This window comes from Rhipicephalus sanguineus, chromosome 5 (assembly GCF_013339695.2).
Source record: "Rhipicephalus sanguineus isolate Rsan-2018 chromosome 5, BIME_Rsan_1.4, whole genome shotgun sequence".
NCBI classification, from domain to species: Eukaryota; Metazoa; Arthropoda; class Arachnida; order Ixodida; family Ixodidae; genus Rhipicephalus; species Rhipicephalus sanguineus.
The window spans coordinates 27,739,727-27,763,566 of record NC_051180.1 but is presented as its reverse complement, the minus strand read 5'-3'; the positions used below and the strand labels follow the sequence as shown (position 1 = coordinate 27,763,566).

The 23,840-nt window shown below is 47.0% G+C and overlaps 1 protein-coding gene across 1 annotated transcript in view; it reads right to left on the bottom strand.

Moving 5' to 3' along the window:
- Positions 1-1,387: 1,387 nt before the first annotated feature.
- LOC119393400 (connectin) overlaps positions 1,388-23,840 on the bottom strand; it is a 40,444-nt gene continuing 17,991 nt past the window's right edge. Inside the window, exon 3 of the mRNA XM_037660393.2 lies at positions 1,388-4,223. Coding sequence (XP_037516321.1) covers positions 3,577-4,223 — 647 coding nt within the window. The 3' untranslated portion in view covers positions 1,388-3,576. The remainder of the gene's footprint in view (positions 4,224-23,840) is intronic.

Below are 23,840 nucleotides of genomic sequence, written 5' to 3'. Positions count from 1 at the left end.
CTATAGCCGTCATATCAGCCGAAAGATTCGACGATTTTTTGAAGGTTGCCCGGAATTAGAAACTAATATCGCCATATGCAACTTTCTGCTGTCAGATGTCGGACAGATTCGCGAAATTTCATTGTATGTGCCCAGTATTAGCTATTGGTACTCTTGGGATTAGTTGTAAGGCTTGATACGTATAACACTATATTTACCTGGTGCAGTTCGATGCTTGGAAAGGCTGGATACATGGCACATCTAATTGAAGGTGAAGTTTGTCTCGTTCCTTTCACAGGAAGGTTACGACAACTTCGTGGAACGTCTTACAGTGAAATCATAGATTTGAGACTTTTTACCTTGCGGGAAGACAGAGACGTTGGCAAGAACTCTGAGACTCCGCTTCCAATAAAAAAAAAAGAAGAAAGAAAGAACAGTCTTATGCAAGAACGTCCTATTGCGTGTGTAAAGCACTGCCACGCAGAATGAAGAAACAATTATGTCAGCTTCAGAACCGCCGCCCCTAATCACCTAAGGGGGAGGGGCGCATAGTCTTCCCCGTATTTTTACTCATTCGGACCTGTTACGTCGTTGTTTAATAGAGCAGGGTTATAGCCACGCAGGTTTCTGACGATAATGGCGGACGATAATGCCATTCCAAGAACTCTGTACTTCCCATCTTTCCGCCCGGAAAGCCAGGGACCAAAGGCAAGAGCCATTGAGAGAAGTATATCATCGCTTCGTTTTCATTTTTTCATTCATTGAGAAGCTCTGAGAACGGTGGGCGCGAAAGAACGAAAACACAAGAAGGAACACGGACGCGGCACATGTGAAGCGTGTTGTCTTTCGGACTTGACTAACAGAGTGAGATGGGTGGTGGGACGCTGCGATGAGATCCCCCCCCCCCTCCTATAGGGAACCCTGTGCACGCCATGATCAGAACTGACAGTCGGACGAGTTGTTGAGGAAGCGGTCTGAACGAAAAAAAAATATATAATAAAAGAAGAGCACGAAAAGACGAAGACGTATTTGCCATCTCCTGGCTCGTCTTCGTCATTTCGCGTAGTTTTTTTTTTCGTTCAGATGCATTATTTCAGCATGATGGAGAAAATAATTGTTTTGTGTACGCCTGAAACGACATTCATTCACCGTCTTACAGGATATGAGCCAGTAATGTTTTATTGAACGCACATATACCTTGCTTTGTTTACTGAAGATAATCGTCACAAAGCATGCTAAGTCTATACCTTTCAATTAGTACAACTCTCAATGCAGGCGCACATAAGCTGGGACATTCACAACAGCAACATGAAAACAGCAATAGTAACAACATCAAGACAATGCAGACGCGAAAGGAGTTGTTGATACGCGACTGAAGACTATGACTGAAAGACGACAAGGCTAGATGCCTTTCTATGTGCTGTTTATTGAATAAATGGACACATGTGCTTCGATGTTTCAAACATTGATGCAGAAATTACATTAAAGTATGCAGTCAGCGGAAACGTGTGTCGTAATGCGCATTTTAAAACTAGAAATCTGAATATGTAACACGTATTGTACAGTGACGCAGAATGACGGAGACTCTACGTGTTTAATGCGTACAATTAACAATTGTACACGTTCACTGCCTTAACAGTCAACAAGAGCTGAAATGCAACAAATACTTCACACCGCCTGTATTTTCGAATGTGCTGTTCGTTGACAAAGCAACCGTGGTTACAACGATGAAGGGCGTGCGGCCCGCACCTGCACTTCGCAAGAGCGTTAGAGACACTGACGTCACGACTGTGGACTGAAAACGGACACAGACTACAAAACGGTACCGGTGCATCTTATACGTACAGTCGCGCTCGATATGACTTGCAACACAGGAGCGCGTGGACTCACGAGTTCAAAAATTGCGCGTGGCTACAACTTGCCTTAATTTCCGCAACTAAATTACATTTCTTATTTGGGATCAGTTATATGAACAGCGTTTAGTTGTGGAAATAAGGAATAGTGGAGGCAATAGGTGATCTTAAAGCTCTTAAGGCCACGCGCTCCCGTGTTGCAAGTCATATTGAGCGCGACTGCACATATTGTGAGAACACGTAGCTCGCTTGCGAGGTAGTTATATATTAAAAAAGATAAGTAACAATATAGACACTGATGAACGTGTCGACAGATACAAATGAAAATGTGATTGGAGTTGTGGAGGAAAGCTTCGACGGGCATTGCTTAGGCCTACGGCAGGTTCTGTTAAATGAATAAATCGACGGTGAACGTTACAGCCACAGAAACAACCAGTCTGCAGTGATGCAATACGCTCTGTATGGTGCAGTGTCCACTATACAGTAGGCTTAGGTGCTTTAAAATTGCCAGCCAAGCAACCGATCTCTATACGGACGTTAAGCTATATATCATGACGCGCCGAAGCGTTGCAGCCTAATCTTGCTGCTCCTGATGCGACCTACAGTATGAATACGCTTCTTGAGTTGGGAATTTTGTGTTATTCGCGACGGAATGAAACTTCCTCTCAAATCACTCCGTCTACTTTCCACTGCTTCCAGTGGTAGAACGGACGGTCATTGGGTCGATATTCACCTGCCTCTTTCAAAAATACTTAATCCGGTTTGTTCACAGACATCGTGAGTACTTTGACCTGGCGTTCAACACTTGGTCATGTCATAGTTATCGCTCATGGAAAACCAATTTAGTCTGTAAAATAACCGTAAGTTTGCAAGGACCAACTTGAAATACTACTACATAAGCAACTGCAGTTTCTTAAACACACCAGTCATTGGTTGCCATCATATTGAAAGATACATGGGGAAGCGCAGTTTCCGCACCACTGATAACGCCAGAATGCTTTGAGTGTTGAGGATATCTTTTATGTCAAGTGATGGAGACATTGTTACGGACAGCTTAAATGTCCCTTAACTCTTGCACTTATCTGAAGTATCAGGCACAGGGCATGAAACACTCAGAGTTTGTCCCATTACATAAGTGTGCCTCTGGCATTGTATTGAAGACGTTGTTTTATGAATACGCATAGGAGACAGATGAAAAGTGAAAGAGATAGTGCCGATATAGTTACTATAAGATAAGCGCATACTCAATGCTCTTAAGCAAAAGGAGCACTACTTCCTTTAACACAGTAAAAAAAGAAATTACATTCGCTGAAATTATATCAACCCGGAAGTACCTAAGGAGATTTATCCAGCACAGTTCGGATGATCTATTCGGATGCCCATATTCGCACGTGAGACTGCTCGACGAAGGGGGCGTATGATTTCTTCAATCCTGGTATATCTACTTTTTCTCACTATCTCGTAAACGACCAGATGCACCAAGACTCATTACAACATAAGGTGCAGTTACTCGCTCGTTGAATACCGCGAAAACAGCAATAGGCTGCAAGGAATCACAGTTCTGCACACCCTGTCCGTGGTGTGTGCAAGCGCACCACATTCGGCGCGCCCCCCGAAACGCTGCCGGTGTACCACCATTTTAGACGGCAAAGAAAACAAGAAAACTGGTGTGGACGTTTCGAAAACGGCTTGCTTCTCCTATAACACGTGTCCAATAATATTATTTTTTGCGGTTGCCTACTTATCATCTGTCCATCGACATAGCCAGGATGATCAGTGACGTCACCACCATACCAACACAACTTGACCCTTCGATGTTCCTCAAGGCTCCGCTGTTCACACCCTCAGGACGAGGCTTAGCTTTGCGCGGTGGCTCTGACTTCTCCAGTGCCTTCTGCTGGCTGAGAACCGTGTCGATGTCGTTATTAGAAGCATGGATGTTCCCACTGAGGTCTTTTACAGCCGCCTCTTTTTCGCCTAGAGTATCGGCTGCTGGCAGTGCTACTGTTGGAATCGATTCAGCGATGTCCTGGCCACCGTCGGCTGTGCTACCTTCGTTGTCAAGCTTACCGACCTTAGTGGACGCAGCGCCATCGTTATCATCATCATCCTCGTAATCGTGACTGCCTGGCGTCGGGAATGCAGGGGAAGGGGAAACACCGTGGGAACCGCGCAAACTAGGATGCTTGTAATCTTCGCGGCAGCCGAGTTGCTTTAAGCTCAGTCTGGCCACCTTGGAACTCGCGCTGCCCGGCTTGACGGTCGCGGCAGCGTCGGTGACGTCAAAGTCGCACTTGACGTGACGTAGTTCTCGGCGAAACTTGTCGCTGCGCGTGACGTTCTCCAGGTGCAGCATCCAGGCGATCCGACAGTCGCAGCTGAGCTGGTTGCCTGCGTCATTGAGAGAAAATGAGCGAAGTATTAGAGAGTATTCCAAAGCAAGTTTTTTGATGGGTAAGATGCGATACGTTGCACTGTCATCACGCCGGGTGGTTGTAATCTGTGCGTGAAGCTAGCTCAACAGTGTTTGCAAAGTACGTGGTAACTGGCATGTCATGTTTTGTAGTCGGTCACCGCTCTCTAAGTGGCCACTGACTGGTGTTCTTAAAAAAAAGATATTGCGTTTTGCATGCGAAAACCGAAATTTGATTATGAGGCACATATTGGGGAACTCCAGATTAATTTTGAGCAGTTTAGGGTTCCTTAACATGCACCTAAAGCGAAGTGCATACCGTATTACTCGAATATAGGCCAGCCCCGATTCTAAGCCGACCCCTGAAATTTGCAAGGCCAGAAAGAAAAAACTTAATCATTGTATTCAAATCTAAGGCCGACCCCCCCCCCCCTCCCCCCAACACACACACACTCTTTCGCACATCGTTTTTTCGAAAAAAAAAACAACATCAGCTTAGATTCGAATACGGTAAGTTTTCTTGCACTTCGCTCCCATTGAAATGCGGACACTGTGGCTGGGAATCGAGCCCGTTCCCTTATACTGAGTAGCGCAACGCCTGTTTTTGGTGAAAACGCCTGCGTGCAAGCGCGCACGCAAATATACCACAGAGCACCACGCAGGCCCGTAGCGAGGAATTTTTTTCAGGGGGGGGGACTTGCTGAAAGCCTTGAATATTTGAGAAAAACACCTATTTTTATTATTTATTTTGGTAAAAACACCTGCTACACCAAAATACCTGGGGGGGGGGGGAGCTACAGCAACCCCCCCCTCCCCCCGGCTACCGGCCTGGCACCACGTAGTAAACACATGCACAGAACAAAGAAAACTACGAGTATCGAGTAAATTTAATAATGAAATAACCAATCACTTCAGTAATTCTGTGCATACGAAGTTCGCATTGTTTAACTGTTTAGCAATTCACACTGAAAAATTGACTGCAACTCCAAAGTACGTTATTTTGCCATTTAATTGCTAGTACCACGAAGAAGACTCAAATTGCTTTTAAATGCCTGGCAGACGCCTTCGCAAAAACAAAGGTCATTTCAGTGGCGTGAAATACCACTCAGTGGGGCGTCACAGCAAACGGGAAAGGAAGCGAAAGACGGAACAAAACGTTAAGACAAAGAAAACGAGCGAGCTAGTATAGCAAACGGCCACGTTGGCGCTATATATAAAGGGCGCTAGGTGGCACAACTTCGAAGCAAATAGAAGCGAGTGAAACCAGTCAAACGGAATAAAAATTCGTGACAAGGCCATCCCGGTGGCAAAACGAAAGGAACGTTCGAGGCAACTCGAGGCGACGCCCGCCAAGAAAGCGTGTTGTTCCAGCGGCGGCAGGCGACGCTTCGTCGACAGCCCGCCGTATTTCATTTCCGGCCACCGCCGTGGTGGAGCCCCCTTCGAGCGCCGTCATTTACTTTACTCCCCGTTTGTAGTTCCCCGCATTCCACGGCGCTATTGCGGTGCAGCGCTAAAGAAGCTGCATCTGGTCTCAACACAAGCCGCGATGCCGGCCTTCAGTGCACCGCTTTATTCACAGCCACGTACGTACATACACATCCGCGACTGCGCCGTTCACACTGGAGAGCAGGAAGTGGAGTGCAGTACAAAATCAGTGGAAATTGACACTGGATTACTGCCACAAGTGCGTGTGCTCTGAATAGTTAAAGGGGTACTGACACGAATATTTTCAGTTGCCGTTTTATTTGCGTCAAATAAAAGGTCAAGCCCTCTAGAGCCTAGAAAAGGCAGTGCTAAGCGCGAGTGCGTTCTGAAAATGTAAGTACAGTATGTTTTTAAAAGCTAGTTTCGGTTCCTACTGTGCCATGACGTCAACACTGTATGAGCTTCTCGTCACGTGCTCGCACAATATATATTGACGTTTCCATGGCCGCTCCGAACAGTGGCTCTGTTGATGACGCACAAGCGGCCATCTTGGAAGTTTTGGTACCTGACGTCATCATAACTAGCCAGACTGCTGCGTGAAGTCACCAGAATTTGCACTGTAGCCTGACGTCAAGCTAGTGTCGATGTCAGTACGTGCGCCATGGAAAAATTGACTTTAATGTCAAATTAAAATATCTTATCAGCATTTGCTGAGCTTCACACTTGCTCAGCGCCATCTCGTATACAGGAGATTTGTACAGCAGAGTAAACTCACCTTCGAACAAAGGTGTCAGAACCCCTTTAAGACTGTACTGTAGGCGTTGGCAAAACCGGAAACCTTTCCTTTGTCTCTGTTTTCTTTTTCTTTCTAGGCACTATCGTAACCGCATCAGGACGCTCCATAGCTTCCGCAAACGCCTTTGGCTACATCGTCCACAGGTCTGTAGTACGAAGCAAGCGACGGTCTCAAAAGCGGGAGCTGATGAAAGTTGCGGTGGTGAGTGCACGTGTTACGATTCCTCACTCACGCCAAACTATACCAGTGAATGGAATGGAATGGAAAAATACTTTATACCAGTGGTCTAAAAAAAAAATGGGTGTTATACTTTGAAGAGCCCCTAAACAAACTCTGAAAAAGCAAAGAACAAGCGCGTTATTCTCTCCTATTGTTTCCCGTCTTTTCGATAAAATTCATGACGCCAGGACGTGACGTCATGAGGAAATAAGCTCTCGATTGGTCCATATACAAGGGATATCGGTTGAGAATGGTCTCTCACCCTGCCTTGCCATAAAGTCGCACTCTCGTCCTGCCTTGCTTCGCATGACTACCGTGCGCGATGAACTGATTTCACTTCGTTTCGTGCGGTTTTGACTGCGCAAGCGGAGACATATATGTAGACAGCGTGTAGTCGAAAAGCGCGGAATCCCGATAGGCTCAACGCTCAGTGCTGACACTATCCACGTGTTTTACGAAAAAGATAAGTGGCCAAGAAAAGATAGCGCCTGTTCGAAGGTTAATGAAGGCGAGAAAGAAACACTATCTCGTTTTTGAACTCGGAGTGGTTTAGGGGCCCTTTAATTCTAGTATACTGGCGATAGCCTTAGCTTGTACTATGCAGCATTTTTCAGCGCTGCGAAGTTATACAGAGAGCTCCCTGCAGCGAATGACAACGCGGAAGCGGCCAATCGTCTTGGCTTCGTGGGGACCCGCAAAGGGCGGGAGGAAAAAGAAGACATAAAAGATGGTTGAAAGTAAAAGCGTATGGGTGGAGCAAGGACGAGGCTGCGAAAGGGAAGTGAAGAAGCCGGGACACTTGCGCAGTAGCCCGTAACGAAAAAAAAAAAGAAATACTAGAGAAACAAAATAAAGGAAGTAAAGAATTGTGGCGAGCGTAGACAGGGCCGGTATGGAGCTCGTCGTGGATGCGTCATCAAAGAACGCGACCCGGTCGCCTGTCGCGAAATGGTTTCTCCACAATGAGAAACGGCCGGGTCTGTCTACGACGCTTACCTTCGAGACTCACCGTATAGGCCCGTGTCCCTTATTACACTTTTTCTTTTCTTTTGTTCCCCTTGCCTCTCTGGACAAAAATAATCAACCCTGAGAAGCCTTTCTGCGCGCTCTCTTGTTCTTCCGCCCGAACTCCTTATCATACCGAGCCCGCGGTGCTGCTGTATGCTGTGGTTGGCTCGATGCCAGGTATGAAGGGCACGCGCTTAGGCGCGACTTTAGGAACGCTGGAATATTATTTTTTTTGTAAACTATTTTGATACTTTGTTTATTTGTTGTAGCGGCTGAACACACTTTTTAGTTTCTGTCGCGGCTGAGTGGCGTTGACGAAGCTGAATGCGGACAGGTGCAGACACAAGCGTTACACGCTTGGAAGCACGCCGTGAAAGTAAATGTGTGCAATCGGAATAACTGTGCAACCGTTAGAATTTCTGGAGAAGGTAGAAAAAAAAAACGGAAATTCACCCTTAATTAGCTCTTAGCATATATAATCAGAGCGCGTATAAACCAGTGCGCAGAACCGGGCCTCTGAAGAGCATACAATCAAATGAGATTAAAGGTGTTACCACTGACTGCACAGGGAGAGATGACACGAGGGAAAGAGCTACGTCAGAGCGCACCATAAAACGCGATTGCTCTCTCCCGTTGTGATTCCTGTGCGCGCTGGTGTTGCCTATCGTGTAATTTTGGCGCACTATAAAGCGTGGCGCCGGCACGTGGCGACACCCCATGGCAAGAAGCACAGTATGATCCAAACGCCACTCCTGATTGATGTCATCTATCAGCCAATAGCAGCAATCTGCTGTTTGACGTCACGCACCTGGCTCCCCGCCCGCCGAAGTGAGTGAGGGCTTTGTATGAAGAGAGCGCGCTTGAGAAAGTGGCAACTTCGCGCTCCGCATGTACACTCTACGTGCCGCGCACAACTACTAGGTTTGGTTGAACTGTTCACAGCAGTGTTTGCTGTTCGTGGAATGTGTTTTTTTTTTTTTCACCAAGCCGAATGGGTTCGTTCAGGACACCTTTAATGCAGTAAAAAGTCTAATTTAAATACATGTAAAGAAAATGGAAGCTTTTTCGGGAATATAAAGGCGTAGCTGTCTTCGAATGATGTCGACGCAGCTGGCGAGCTTAGCAAGAAGAAAGGAAAAAACGAACCAAAAATAACACGGCAAATCAACCTCCTTTCCCCACCTTTGGAGGTATACCAACGTGCGGAAACGGAGTAATTTTAAGGAGAGCGTGGTAGAGAGACGAAACAAACATAGAAGTATACATGCACGAGCGGAAACACGGAAGAAAGAAAAGGCCTATGTGGTAATGGTGCTACAACCGTTATAATTGCGGATGTAAGTGGCACATCTCGAAAAATGATCGGAACGGTATATTCATCGCATATTCAGAAACAAGACGCACTTCGCTTTGTGTTCCCATTTCTTACTTTTCACGCGTATCCGCGAAGCACCTGTATCCGCAAAGCACGCCTATCTCTGCGAGCGAATTGTTGCTTCCTACTTCTACTGCACTGCACGAAACTACAGTGTGCCGCTACCTGTAAACTATTGCCCGCGACATTCTTTATTCGTTGAAGAACTGATCGTAGGCATTTCTAAGTTGCACCAAAGCGGTTGACCAACAGCTGCGATCACATCCCTTTCGCTTTGGCAGATAATCGTGCCTCTGTTTACTACCCCACCCCCCTTAATCTCTCCCCTTCATTTCTATGGATGCTTCGGACCTCCCAGATAGGTTAAGATACGCACATTGCACGACGTGTATTATCATTCAGAGGAGCTGCTCACACAGAAATATCTTGTGTTACACAGTGGTTTTGCAAACCTCGCGGAATGAGCAAAAAAGCACGTGGGCCGAGATTTTGCTTTGGGAGTAAATAGCAAAGCACCGTGTTCCAGATTCCGGGCTGAGGTTATACAGATGCGCTACGCCATTAGTGCACACGTGAATGTGCTCATGTAGTAACGCGTGCGCGCGAGAAAGAAAGATAGAGAGAGAGAGAGAGGGAAAAGAAAAGCTAAACAAGGACATTACAGGTATTGCGAGTATGTCCAGTAGTGAGAGCTGTGCTTTCAAGCCGAAGAGTAACAGGAATGAAGAAAGATTGCGTGTCGCTAAATCGAGCTCGACGCAGACAGAGCAAATGAAGAGGAGTGACCAACACGGCGCGAGTGCGATGTTCACCTCGAAGAGATATACAGTCGACCTCCTGTTCTTTTTCACACGTGGCGAGTGAACATGGCTGCAGCAACTGTGGGAAAGTAACAGGGCAGGAAGCGAAAAAAAAAAGAAAGTGACATGAGAGAAAGAACATCAACGTAAGGAAACAACAACAACAAAAACGGTGGTACAAGCACGAAACAAGAGCCTCTGCTCGCTCTTATTTCACTCGCGTATGCACGCGCACGTGTGCGAATTAGAAGCGAGGATAAGACGAAAAAAAGTCACAGTTTCGCCTCACGGGCGAAGTAATGAATGCGATAACGAGAAATTGGAATGTCACAAGAAGAATGGTAAGCAGCTAGAAGCTTGCTGAGCGCTGCTCAAGCGCTAAGGACGCAGGAAAAGAAAACGCACTCCATTACTAGCCAGCACAAGCCAACATTAGCCAATGCAAACGAGTGCTGCTAGTATGCCGGCAAATACGGTAGTCGAAGTTGCGTGACATCATAGGCGTGCGAAGTGGGCAAAGTTTCACCACAACATCCCCTCTTCTAACCCCTCTCCCACTGAGATCCTCACGATCAGTACACAGGGCGAAGACGAGGTATTGAGAGCCCCCCCCTTCCATCAGACACCCTGTGCGCACACCTATGCGTGACACAGTGTGTCGCGCTTTTACACTTCATCGGGACCGCCCCATATGTTTCGTCATAATTCGGACATCGCTCCCCATTACAGAATACGGGTGGAAGACGCTAGGCAAGACATTGCCTTTAAAGCTCGTTTTAAAACTCATTTTAAAGGGCGACGACATCTGTGCTTCTATGCGACCCTAGCGGTACGACCGCCTTCCACGTTAAAAAAAAAAAAAATAACCGCTGTAACTCCCCAGTAAGCGCTGCTGGCCCGTTAGTCGCGCAGGTACTGCGGAGAAGCATCCGGCTAACAGGCGCACGTCGTTGCACGAGCGTGCCGCTTGCTGCGAGGTCGCGCTCGGTGCCGTGCTCGTGCGGTCCGCCACACCCCGACAGACGAGAGAGCGAAGAGGGAGGCGTGATTAGACGCGCCCCGGAACGTGACCGGCGACCCCGCCCGTGCCTCGTCGCTGCTCTCCTCATTTTCTGTCCACTTCTTCCGCCGTTAACTCAAACCGCATCCACGTAAGCCCGCTCTCTTGTTTTACGCTCCAAGACATCATAGCACCGTCTGGGCACCGTCTAGCATCGTAGTCCCTATCTAATTTCGTTGGGCTCATCGATAAGAGAGAGAGTGTACATCAGGAGGGTGTGAATGAGATAGATAGATAGATAGATAGATAGATAGATAGATAGATAGATAGATAGATAGATAGATAGATAGATAGATAGATAGATAGATAGATAGATAGATAGATAGATAGATAGATAGATAGATAGATAGATAGATAGATAGATAGATAGATAGATAGATAGATAGATAGATAGATAATTGTTCGTCGATGGCTCTCATTTAGTGGTTGTAGCCCTTCAGAACTTTAAACTAGGGAGGAGATGGGGAGATGATACCAGGAGGATGTAATCGTAAAAGCTATTTACATATGCACAACAGGGCGTCCAGTTAAATGTTGATCTATAATAGGACTTAAAGAGTAACTTTCCCGAGATAACTTTCATACGGCCCGCCAGCGGCACTCTTACCTCTCTTCCGCGTTCCCTAACAGCGGCACTGTAAACACGAAAAAAGAAAAAGAAAAAGGAGACCGCGTGGTTCTAAACGCTGTCAGCCCGTAAGCTCAATTACAGCGAATAATACTAGTCGTAGGACCTTCGCATTGTGTTCGGGTGCGATTCTCGACATAGCCTGTCACTCATATTTAAAGGGCAGCTTTCGCTGCCGTTAAAAGCGTGCGTTCAATACAGCGGTGACTCACTTATCAAGTTCATTTCTAGTACTCAGCGCTCGTCGTCGTCGTTAGTGTACCGTCCGTTGTGTGTTTTTTGCGCTGCAGTGTGCCATAATTATGACTCACTTATGTTCAGTTACTCACGCTTAGTTGATTTTTCTTGTTTTTCTCTGCAGCTACAATGTGTCAGTGCCTGAAATGCACTAAAATGTCCTGTCTTGATATGTTTATAGTTACTGCTCTTTTTAAATAATATTTTTATCTTCTTGATGAGAAAAGCCAACCGGCGGTAAACGCGCTGATTGCAGCCTATCTACCTGAAATCCAGTTTAGCCGACACGCAACACGCTATAGACTGAACTTGGCCAAGACAGGCAATATGCTCTCCTAATAGAAAAGAACAAAAAATAGATAAGTCAAACGTTGTTCCGGTGGTGTACGTTCTGAACTGGCCACGTTGTCATATGTGAAAGTAGTGGCAGCTAGCCCCCAACTTTCCGTAACATTTATTGGCTATATATACCGTGCTGTACAATGCCAGCTGTCCGAGCGGACAAAGCGGTGGTCGGCGGCAGATTGGCAGAACTATCACGCTCGGAGGTTCGTGCTGAAAATAGCCCTTGCGAGCATCGTATCTTCTATATGAGATCACTGCTTGAAGTTTTTTATTGAGTATAAAGCGTATCTGTAACAGGACATTTAACGACCCCAAATGTCAAGCACGTGTCATAGCTGGCCCTAAGGCGACCTGTCACGATCACAGCAACTTGTCGCTGTTCTCATTCTCTTTAGGTGGCGGCGAAGTGTCAGTAGCGTCGGCTTTGAACGAGCATAACTCGCCACAGCCTTCTTCAACTCGATGTTTAAATACTCACAGGGTCTTTTATGCATTCGCCTAAGCCGGCTCAAAGGCAAAAACCGTTTTCTTTTTCTTCCCAGTCGATGTACTGATCCTCCTCCGTCACTTTCCGAAAGCTTTCATGCACCTAACGCGGTTTTGCATTGCCTCCAGGATCGGAGGCATCGCAAGCTTTCTACGCCTCACCTGTTTTGCAATGTCCTCCGTGATCGGCCCACCTTTGACTTAGCGACGATGTCATATGATGACGTAATTATTACGTCATATTGACGTCGTGATGACTTCGCAAATGTTGACGATCTGTGACGTCATGTTGACTTGACGTCATCACGTGATGGTGATTCTTGCATCACTTGTGTTGACGCCGCCGACGGTCAATTTTGCGTCTAATGAGGCATCTAAGGCTTTCGCCCTAATGACCTGCACTCAGGGGCGGCGCTGGGGGGGGGGGGGGGGGGGGGGAGGACACGGGGGGCGATCCCCCCTCCCTCCGCTTTCGCACTCCCAAAAGCAAACGTAGTCAAGACACAACGAACCAAGCGTGATAATGTTTGGGACAGAAAGTAGCAGATAGAAATGGAGCACGCCCAACATATATATCGCTCTATGAAAGATTGTTTATGTTTAATTCAGTGCACGCATACTCGCAGCGTTTTCGGCGAGACCTTGCCGCACGCTTTAGAGCATTCGGGATGAGCGCGCAATGTCCCAGCGCTTTCCAAGGCATACGCCAACGAGAGGGCAAAACTAATTAAAAAAAAGCTAATTTAAAAGAAAAGCAGAATGTCCGCTGTAATTAACGACTCTTACATGCCGCGTCGCGGAAGCCCTGCGGAATGAGCAACATCCGCGCACCGTGACGACGAGCGAAATGCAACGTTCCACTCCGCAAGCAAGAACGCCCGCACCCCTCGTCGCCACCACGAAAGCACAATTTTTAACTCGAGCCCCGGCATTGCCCACTCCCTCGTGGTTCTCACCAGCGCGGCTGGCAAGACGGTGACGCGGTTCATGCGTTGCCCACTATGCAGGCGTAGAGGGTGGGTGGCCGGGGCAACCTGCCATCGCCATGTGCGCCATTTGAACGCGTTCCCTGCGCTGACGTGATCCATGAAGTTGTTGCTTTAAACCGGAAAAACACTTCAAAGCGATAAGATGAAAGAATGGGATTTTTTTCCAGAGGCTCGGTTCTTTGTCAGGCACATCCGAAAGTATGTAACAGGCAATTATTCCAAGGAAAACGTAGGAGACATTATTTGTTGTCTTTAGCTGTAGTATAGTAATTCTGACGTAAATTGAAATAATCTTGGCCTAATTGCCTGTTGAATTCATTTACATGCAGTCTTTCTCTCTCTCTTTCCTCTCCATCTTTAAATCTCTCCACCCTGTTCCCATGTGTAGGGTAGCAAACCTGTTTTCCTAAACTGGTTAACCTCCCTGCCTTTCCTTCTCTAATATTTCTTCTCTTCTTGGTTCAATGCAATAGCTGTTGCAGGAACTCCAGAGCTTTCAGATCCGTCAAGTTAAGGCTGGCTTAATGACTATTCGTCAAAACTTAACACTACTCCCTACTTAACTGCCTTATTCCGGAGAATCGCATTTTCTCTCTGTCTGTACATTGTCTGCGGCAATAGTTAAACTGCTAGTTGATTAACGAGACTGTGTGTGACCGAAATGTCGGTAAGCATCAAGCTCGTGCTGCATTTCCTAGCGAAAGAATATAACACGTGCCATGGTCTCCACACTTGTACTTACTATACGATGTCATTCTTTCTCGTGAATTCAATTTTGTAATATGGAGCCGCGCTAAAAAATTCGAAGTTGATCTCGTAATTTTTTTCTGACAACTAAATCAGCGAACATGTAAAGTAGGAAAAAAGAAATACGGCGCTTTTCGCTTGGCTGACTTCACGCAACATGCATCCGGCTTTGTATATAGTGGGGCGCACGAAATGGCGACCTAGTTCTGAACTTGTTAGCGGGAGAATACTAGCGATTAATTAACGAGCATCGCGCAAGCGTTAAGGCCACGCACGTTCCGCTAACCAAAACAATCTACAGGGACTAATGGATGGCGCTTTAGTTAACTCTATTTAAACAGAAATGCAAAGCGCACTGCCGACCTAACAGTGAGGGCGTTGTCCACTGAAAAACGGTATCGTATTTATTATTTTCTTTGCAGAGGCATGGGGCTGCTAAAACTATTTGTGACGACCTTTCTTCCTACAATCTAACTTTCATTTAATCATTTCCTCTATCTGCTCTACCTGCTATGGTAGCTTATCCTGTAAGGTGTCGTGCTGCTAGCTCGAGGTCGCCGGCTCCAATGCTGGCAGCGGTGTCTCCATTTTGATAGGGCGAAATGCAAAACCCCCCGTGTACTTAGATATAGGTGCCCGTTAAAGAACCCCATGTGCTCAGAATAATAATCCGGAACCCTCCACTACGGTGTGCATATCGTTGTTTTGGGAAGTAAAACGCTAGAAACTGATTATTAAGTGGTGTAAGACACTTGTGTTCGCGCTCAGCAGGCGACCTTGAGCCTATTCAGTAGCGGCTCACGCTGAAATTCCTGTGATAGTAAAGACTGTCTTAGGTAAGACATATGGGCGCCGCCACCTTGCACTGTTAAACGAATGTTTTCTTATTTTTGTATCTCGTGACGTGAATCGATAAGGCCAGGAAGCGCCGAATGCACCAATCCAACCGTCTTCATGTGTATACACCCGCCGTAGCGCTGTTCGTTTACGGTTGTTCAAGATAAAGAATCGGCGAGGTTAACAACCCATCCGTAAAATAGTCTATGGAGTGCAAAGCAGCTCGTCTCATAAATTCCACAAACAGCGCTTGCGTCGACCATTCTGCTTATTTAGTAATTTCTATGTGCTTTATAGAACATGAGACGTATCGAATAAAGGCGCGCCGGCAATATGTAAATGACGCCGAGCTACGCATATGATTTTATTTGGCCTCAAGAATTCGATAGAGAAAGCCGCGTCTTGTCTGAGTTAAAACCATGGTGTAAAAAAAACGCATTGCCTAAAACAAAAGACAAACAAACACAAACAAAAACAAAATGCCTGCAACTTATCGCGAGTATGCCGTATGCGGCGCATCTGATAGCGTAGACGTTATGGAGATCTTATCTACTGGACAGCTCTGAGGCCGGCGACATCTTAAAACAGCGGGCGGAAAGTGGAGCACTGACTGACGCTTAGGGACGCTGGGGGCCGATGGCCTCCTTATCGAGAACTGATGGAGCGTTCCCGGAGTCACACTGTGCAGCGTGGAGTGTAGGCGAGCTCCGACAGGTGCGTAATGACAAACGTATGGGTCCGAGGTCGGCTATGCTCCCGGAATAGGAACGCGCGCCCCTTCGTCGAGGTCGGGCGGTATCAAATCGGGACCGAATCGAAAGCGAAGGTGCCGCACCCCTTGGCAGGAGGAGGCCGTTGAGATTTGCGGAAAGTGAACATAAAGGTGGAAGCTTATATAAGAACAGCAATGTAGAGTGCGCAAAGAAGAAGAAAGGTACGAAGAACGAACGACCCGTTTTCACGCTTTCAAAATAACGAACGAATCCCGAAGATCTTTCTTCCTGTCATCGCATCACCAAAAGTCGGTCTCGGTTCCGGCATTCCGGGTGCTGCGAGCGCCGCCATACGTCGAGTCGGCGCTCTGTCGTACAAACCAGGGGCGTAGCCAGAAATGTTTTTTCGGAGGGGGGGGAGGGGTCAGTTACCTTTTATGTACGCTCATGCGTGCGTTTGTATGTGTGCGTGCACCTGCAAAATTAAAAAAAAATATTTGCAGGGGTGTATATGCACCTAACGTGATTTTGCACTGCCTCCAGAATCGGGGGCATTGAAAACGTGATGACGTCACATGACGTCATCACGTTACGATGATATATTGCATCATTCGTGTTGACGCCGCCGATTCCGACGGTCAGTTTTCGCGTTTGACGAGGCATCTAAGTGAGGGAATAAACTTTATTTCCCTTTTTAAAAAAGGAGAGGGGCCAGAGTGTAGAGAAGGAGCTCTGTGATTCAGTGCCAGCAGGCGTCCGCCACGACTTCTAAGGCTTTCGCTTTAGTAATGGAAGAGGCGCTTGCGTGGATTCCAAAAGACACAATGGGCAGCTTCCGCGAGCTAAAACTTGGTTACGTGTCTGCTCTGTAAGTACTCTCACAGTGTAATTGTTCCAAATTCCCCCTAACCCTCGGCCACAAGTGCGGCACCGCGCGCATGACTCGATCCACGTGACTATACGCGGCTGTTCTTTCGCATACTTCGCCCGGTGGCACGCACGTTCCTCGTAAACAAGACAAACAGCGACGGGGTAATACGATACGGCGACTCCGCCAGCATCACGTAGCGCTCAAAGGCGCATATATACCCACGAGATATGGGCTTTACGGCACGCGCGTTCGCAGAGCGAAAGTGAACCAGGAAAGGAAGAAAACTTTCTCGTTTATCACGCCAAGAGCGAGCGAATATTCAACGGACGAAACGAAACTAAAGGAAAAAAAAAAGGAGCGTGACGTGAAAAACGAGAGCTCTTACGGCACGTATCCCTCGTCGCATCCGTCGAGAGGCAAGCTCCTCCCGGGACTTAAGAATTCCCGGAAAGGCGACGGCGAGTTCATCATACTATATATGCCCGGGCTGGGTGCGGAGTTGCGGAATCTTGGCGGAACTGAGGGTACTATACTACGAGGGGCTCTGGGTGAACGGGAGGCGTATATTGCACGACGCCCGCCTTGCTCTTCCTGTCGCGATTTTTTTTTTGCCTTGGACAGGGTTTCGAAATGTGTAACGAAGCCAGCAACTAAACTTCTGAGCTGCCAAACCAATGGATATTTCCGTTTGCGACCGTAATTGAATCCATGCTGTTAGATACAAACGACGCTTGAGGTCGATGACATCACGTCTCCTGTTCAAGTAACTCTTTGCCGTATCATCATCATCATCATCATCATCATCATCATCATCAACAACAACCCGACTGCGCCCACTGCAGTGCAAATGCCTCTCCCGTGTTACGCCAATCAACCCGGTCCTGTGCTTGCTGCGGCCGCGTTATACCCGAAAACCTCGTAATCTCATCTGCCCATCTAACTTCCTGCCTCCCCCTCGCGCGCTTGCTTTCTCTTGGAATCCAGCCTGTTAGTCTTTGCCGTAAAAGAGAAGCAAAACGAAACCTTTGCCCACATGAACCACTGCGATGAGCTGCTCGTATCGCAGAGAACGCGTGCCATACCCCAGTATGCCGGTCGATGCATTTCTAACTTCATTCGAAGGTGCTTCATTCAGACCGCCCATCCCTATATATTTCACTCCGTCCACGCCCTTAACACTTACGAATGTCTGATTAGACCCTATCAACCGCGGAGTTTCACTTAACGTAGTACGCTACATGCGATCCTAGTTCATTCATTAAGTGACATGCGTTCGATAGCGAGCAGTTTCGATACTCGGAAATCATCAGCACGGTGTCATTTGCCAACTGCAAAAGCGACTGCACCTTGTATTCAGACTACTCGATGCATACGCGCCGAGATTCAGTGGACATATGGATCGCGTTCACATGAGTGGATTTGTGAACACGGAAGACGTCGCGTACGCACCTTACTTTACCGTAAAAGACGCCAAATCGGTAATGAAAGGTAAGAGAGCTGCGCAGTGTTGAACATACCATGTGTCGTCAATGCATAGTTCTCCAAAGCATAGAAATTTTTGCTGGCTTGTTTCTGCACATTTTTTTTACATTTACACATGCTGGTCCAGAACGCCTTCCTATCTGTGTGCGTTTAGAAAAAGGCCGGTGATGTATACAGCTCTTCGTATTCTACTGCGGAAGAGCAGTAAGCTGTCTGTATACTAAAAAGTAAAACAAAATAGAAACACACACATAAAACCAGGCCTCATACTTTAAATAGGCCACTAAATTTAACAGGCGACAAATACAAGTTGTCAATAGCCTACTATATAACTATATACATATAACTATATAAGAACGTTCTATACGCATTTTTGCTATGCTGCGAAAAGTTTCTTGAGTAACGTATATCACACTGCGATGCACCCAAAACAGCCGCGAATAAAAGCAAGATGTACGTCACGCGTTTTAAAATTATTTTAGCACATAAAAGAAAAGATATCTATATTCATAACGTACCGCGGGATGTAACAAAGGGTAATTCTGCAGTGGACTGTGGTAGATTAACCACATGAAAGCTATGGTGCAGTGCGAAAAGGGGACCCGAACTGAAGCAAGAATACAAGCACACGCCACCGAACTCAATGTTCTCTGCTTCCATATTCTTGCTCCAGTCTGGACACTCCGTTGTCGTGCACAGTATCGGGGCCAAATTCTTCTTTTTCTCCGCGCGCAAGTGCGCAGAAACCGGTGACCGGAAGTTTTCTGGGGTCACCAACGCAGCCCTGCGACGATTCGGATAAAAGGGTCGCACGGTATTTTGATCCACATTGTATTGCCACTGAGCGCATCTGTGTTCTTCGCGACAAAAGAAAACTGAAAAAGAATCGGACAAAACAAACATAGTTACATGCTTTTAACTGTCGTGGCGTTAAAAGAATGAAAAAAAAAAAGCGAGCCACGAAGAGCAGAACGTATGATCGCTGTCAGGAACACTCGGACCGCTTCGCGCTTGATCGGGTTAACCGTTATGGTTCGTTCCTCCTATACTTGTCTCCTGACGCGCACCACAGATGCTCCGATACTTGAAATAAAAAAAAAAAGAGCACAGACAGTTCCTCCCTCTCCCTAACGATTCCGGGAGCTCCAGGTGTGCGTCGCACGAGCCTCGCTAACACGCCCTGGAGACTCCATCCGTCACAGCCAATGTGGCTCTGGTACGTTGCACAACGTATAGACAACCGCCAGCTAGAGCACCAGTCTGGAGCCCGAAAATCGGAAATTTTTCGGAGTTCGTTGGCGTGAGTACCATTATGCCGTTAAGAATAAGGCACGTGTGGCTCCCATTAAGAAAACGACGCTACCACGGCTGGAGCTTTTGGGTGCACTGGTTGGCGCTAGACAGCTGACATACGTGAGCAGTGCACTCAACGACACTCATATTGAGTACACTACGTGGACTGACTCCACGATTGCATTGTCATGGATACGAGGAGACTGCACGAGGTGGAAGCAATTCGTTTCTAATCGTATCACGGACATCAAGTGCAGAACAGAACCATCCCGATGGAGATATTGCTCAGGATTGGAGAATCCATCTGATTTACTAACGAGAGGTGTGACGTTAGACGAAGCTAGATCCAGCTCAGTGTGGTGGCATGGTCCTGACTGGCTACACGATTCAGTGGACAAGTGGCCTCTCCAACCTATCATTTCACCGGACAAGGGTGAGGCTACCAGAAGCGAGATAGCAGCAGTTTCCGTCGCTACGGTAACGGAGAGACTTAGTCCATGCAGTTATAGACATTGAGCGTTTCAGTAAGCTACATCACTTGTTGCGAATCACAGCTTGGGTGTTTCGATTTACAGACCACTGCCGGCACAAAACAGAAGAAACTAGCCGCCTGACTGCGACAGAAGCCCTGTGGGCCGAGCACTACTGGGTTAAACACGTCCAAAACCAAGAATTTCATGCAGAAGTGAACTGCCTAACACGCGAACGGACACTTCAGAACCCACGTCCTGCATTGCTAACCTTCGCCCGTTTATAGACGCTGGCGAAATTCTCAGAGTCGGTGGACGCTTGTCGCTCCTGAAGTCACCACTAACAGTCAAGCATCCAATACTTCTCCCAGCAAAGCATCATTACTCCGCTCTGGTTGTCACCAGAGCCCAGCGGCAAGTCTTGCACAAAGGTGTACGAGAGACGCTCACCCAGCTCAGAGAGTGCTACTGGATTTGTCGCGGGCGTGTCTTAGTGAACAAAGTTATACGCAGTTGCAACGTATGCAAACGGTTCGCCGCCAGACCAGGAAGTGCTCCAACAGCGCCTTTGCCAAGTCACCAGATAGAGCCAACAAATCGTTTCGAGGTTGTTGTAGATTTCGCCGGCCCGCTCTTAGCACGCACGCAAGACGGCGACGCAAAGTGCTACGTAGCACTTTTCACCTGTGCTGTTTCGCGAGCAATTCACCTTGACATCGTCTCCAGCATGACAGCTGAAACATTCATCTTATGCTTGCGACGGTTCGTCAGCCGGAGGGGACGGCCCGCGTTATCTATTCGGACAACGCGAGGACCTTTCAAAAGACGTCAGCGGATTAAAAGCGCCTATGTCACATGTTTAAAGAAGAGGACGTCGCGAACCATCTCACCATCAATGGTATTCTCTAGAAGTTTACAGTGCCCAATGCACCATGTTGGGGTGGATGGTGGGAGCGACTGATAAGATCGGTGAAGACTTCGCTGCGTAAGATTCTCGGCAGAGCCTGCCTCAACTTTGAAGAAACTATGACAGTGCTGACAGAGGTCGAAGCAGTAATCAACTCTAGGCCTCTAACCTTTGTCGAGACAGACGAAGCGGAACCGTGCACTTTGACTCCAGCCGATCTACTGCTTGGACGTCGACTAACTGCTATGCCATATGACACGGTCGAAGTTGACGCGAACTCGAGACGATCGGATGTCATTCGCCGACATGTCTACAGAAGGCTTCTAACCGAGAATTTTTGGAAGCGATGGCGAAAATAATATTTGCTACAACTCCGATCTGCACATTTCGCAGTCAATCAACGAGCTACGGACTTCGTTATCGTGCATTCCGAGGCGTCACCTAGACAACTATGGAAACTTGCAAGAATCCTTCAGGTTTTTAGAAGTTTAGATGGACATGTCCGTTCGTGTAAGGTTAAACAGCAAAGAGGTCTGATCGTGACAATGCCCATACAAAAGCTATACCCGCTGGAACGCCGTTATTAACTTCATTGCGCGGCCGGGAATCTTGTTTCCATCGCTAGCGCCTGCGGGCCGACAGAAGAGGAAAAAGAAATACCAGTGAGCACAAGAGGAGAAACGGGAACATCGGACTAGCAGGGCCTGAATGGCCTCACTCAGTGTCAAATAAAGCCATCTTTTAGCCACCTCGACGGTATCGAGTTCTTCAACGGCTTCTCCACGCCATATCCCAAACACCATGACGCCGGGCGCCGAAGTTGTCCATAGTTGCTCCTGTGATTTGTGATCTTAGGGATGCTGGTGCAGGAGCATGATGATAAACACAAACTCGTCCCCCACCTTTTCTTTTTGGCTTAGAATAACGCCAGTGAGTGTTTTATGTAAGAACTTGGGCATAATTTATTATCGATATTATTTTATTTGTCAATTTAGCTCTACGTCATAAGCGATAAAATCTATCTATTTGAAGTTCTGACCGTGATGTAGCAATTTTTTATACCTTCATTATCTGTTATTTTCTAGTCTAAAAGCCAATGTCACTTGCCTTATTTTGTACCTCTATGTGTATATCTATGTATGACGTGCTTTTGCAATATGGTCTTATTTGAAGTGTGATAATTTTCGTTTGATTATGTTTCTACTTTTTTGCTTCAATTTGGAGTGCCACTCTAAAGAAATTATGCGGTTTTTGCCTTATTTTATGCAGCAGTTTCTTTTTTACATTTATCAGTGTTAATTTCTGTTGAGTAAGCGATTGCTCTGCCTTATCTGCTCTGCCTTCTCGTGTACTTTTGCCCCTCCTGTCTGGGCCCCTGTTTGGGCCTGCAGTATTTTGTAAACAAATAAATAAAATAAAAAATAAAATGTATCAACGCAGCTTAGATTCCGCAATGTATCAACGCAGGTTATATTCCACAGTAGGGCTCGACGGTAAGCCCATGCAGCCAAGGATAAATAGTGTAGTGGTTTCGTATAACGAATACTCGTGCTTTTAGAATGAGAACTTTGCGAGAGTTGGAGTTAGCGTTCTGAATGCTAACTGATTGCAGGAACGCTCGGAGCTCTAACTTTCGCAAATACGGGCTTTATAAAACTGTTTGCAGCTGGCTGCACGTATATTCACGACGCCGTATAACAAGCAACCAAGGCATTGCTCAAATTCCTAATGACAACAGACTTACACGAGCGGCTGTAGACCTTTTAATGATGCCGCATACCGCACAAGACTGCCGCTCTGCGCTGTGACGTTATGTGTGTGCGTGTGTGTTCCCCTCTCTTTCTTTACTCTTCTTTCAATCTCCCTCATCCCTTCCCCCTGTACAGGGTAGCATACCGGTTATGCCAAACTGGTTAACATCCCTGTCTTTCCTCTCTCCCGTTTTCCTTCTAAACAGTTCGGATATTTATTAGGGTCAAGTTGTCCGGGCAGCCGGAAAATCAAGGACGGGCTTCACCACATAATTCGCGTCTTAACGGAAAACTGCTTTTACCCTCCCCACTCTCCTCCTCGAATTATGTGAAAGTCCGAGAGCCACATCTTAACGTACGCCCGTTCGTTGCTGCGCATTATCTGATTGTCGTGATCGTATTTCATGCGGCGCGATGGTGACAGGCCAGGAGCCGCGAATGCGAACATATACAGAATCAGCTTGAAAAAAAAGAAAAAGCCCGTGTAAAGGAGACACGGACCAAAACAGCGAAGGTCCCCTCGCCGACCGTGACAGCCGCCCATAGCTTTTTTAGTTGTTTTTTGTGTGTATGTGAACACACTGCCTACGCTTGTGTTTTTCGTCGTCTTTATCCGCCAACGAAGAGCCGTTCACAAACCGGTGACCTCCAGCGAACGAATGGGACGTGTTGTCACCGGGCAGGTGCACTTTTCTATGGGATAGTGCGGATGACATCTTATAAACACGTGGGACAGTTGGCAGCCCTTGACAGGCCGGTGGAACAGAAAGACCCGGAAGACTTCTGGGCGTACCTGCTAGCGCAAAAAGGCCCTTAATAACACAGCGACTGAAAATACAAACATAACATTTCACAGTGACAGATGTTCCATTTGTCGCGTGGGGAACTTGAGCCTCAACGTGTGCTAATTGCTGTAAGTAATGCCGGTATTTGCCACCACTTCGACAGCGATAGCGCACAGCCATCGGCCTTGATGCCCTGTACAACATTTCTTTCCCTTTTTTTTCGTGCAGCGTGATTCTTGTTGAAGATCAAAATTAATCGTACGTCTATAGTATTTCAATGCATGTGGATGTTTATCTGCTCGATATTTTGAGCTTTATCTGCTCAAAATATCGAAGAAGGAATTCGGTAACTGAAATGTTAAAAGTAT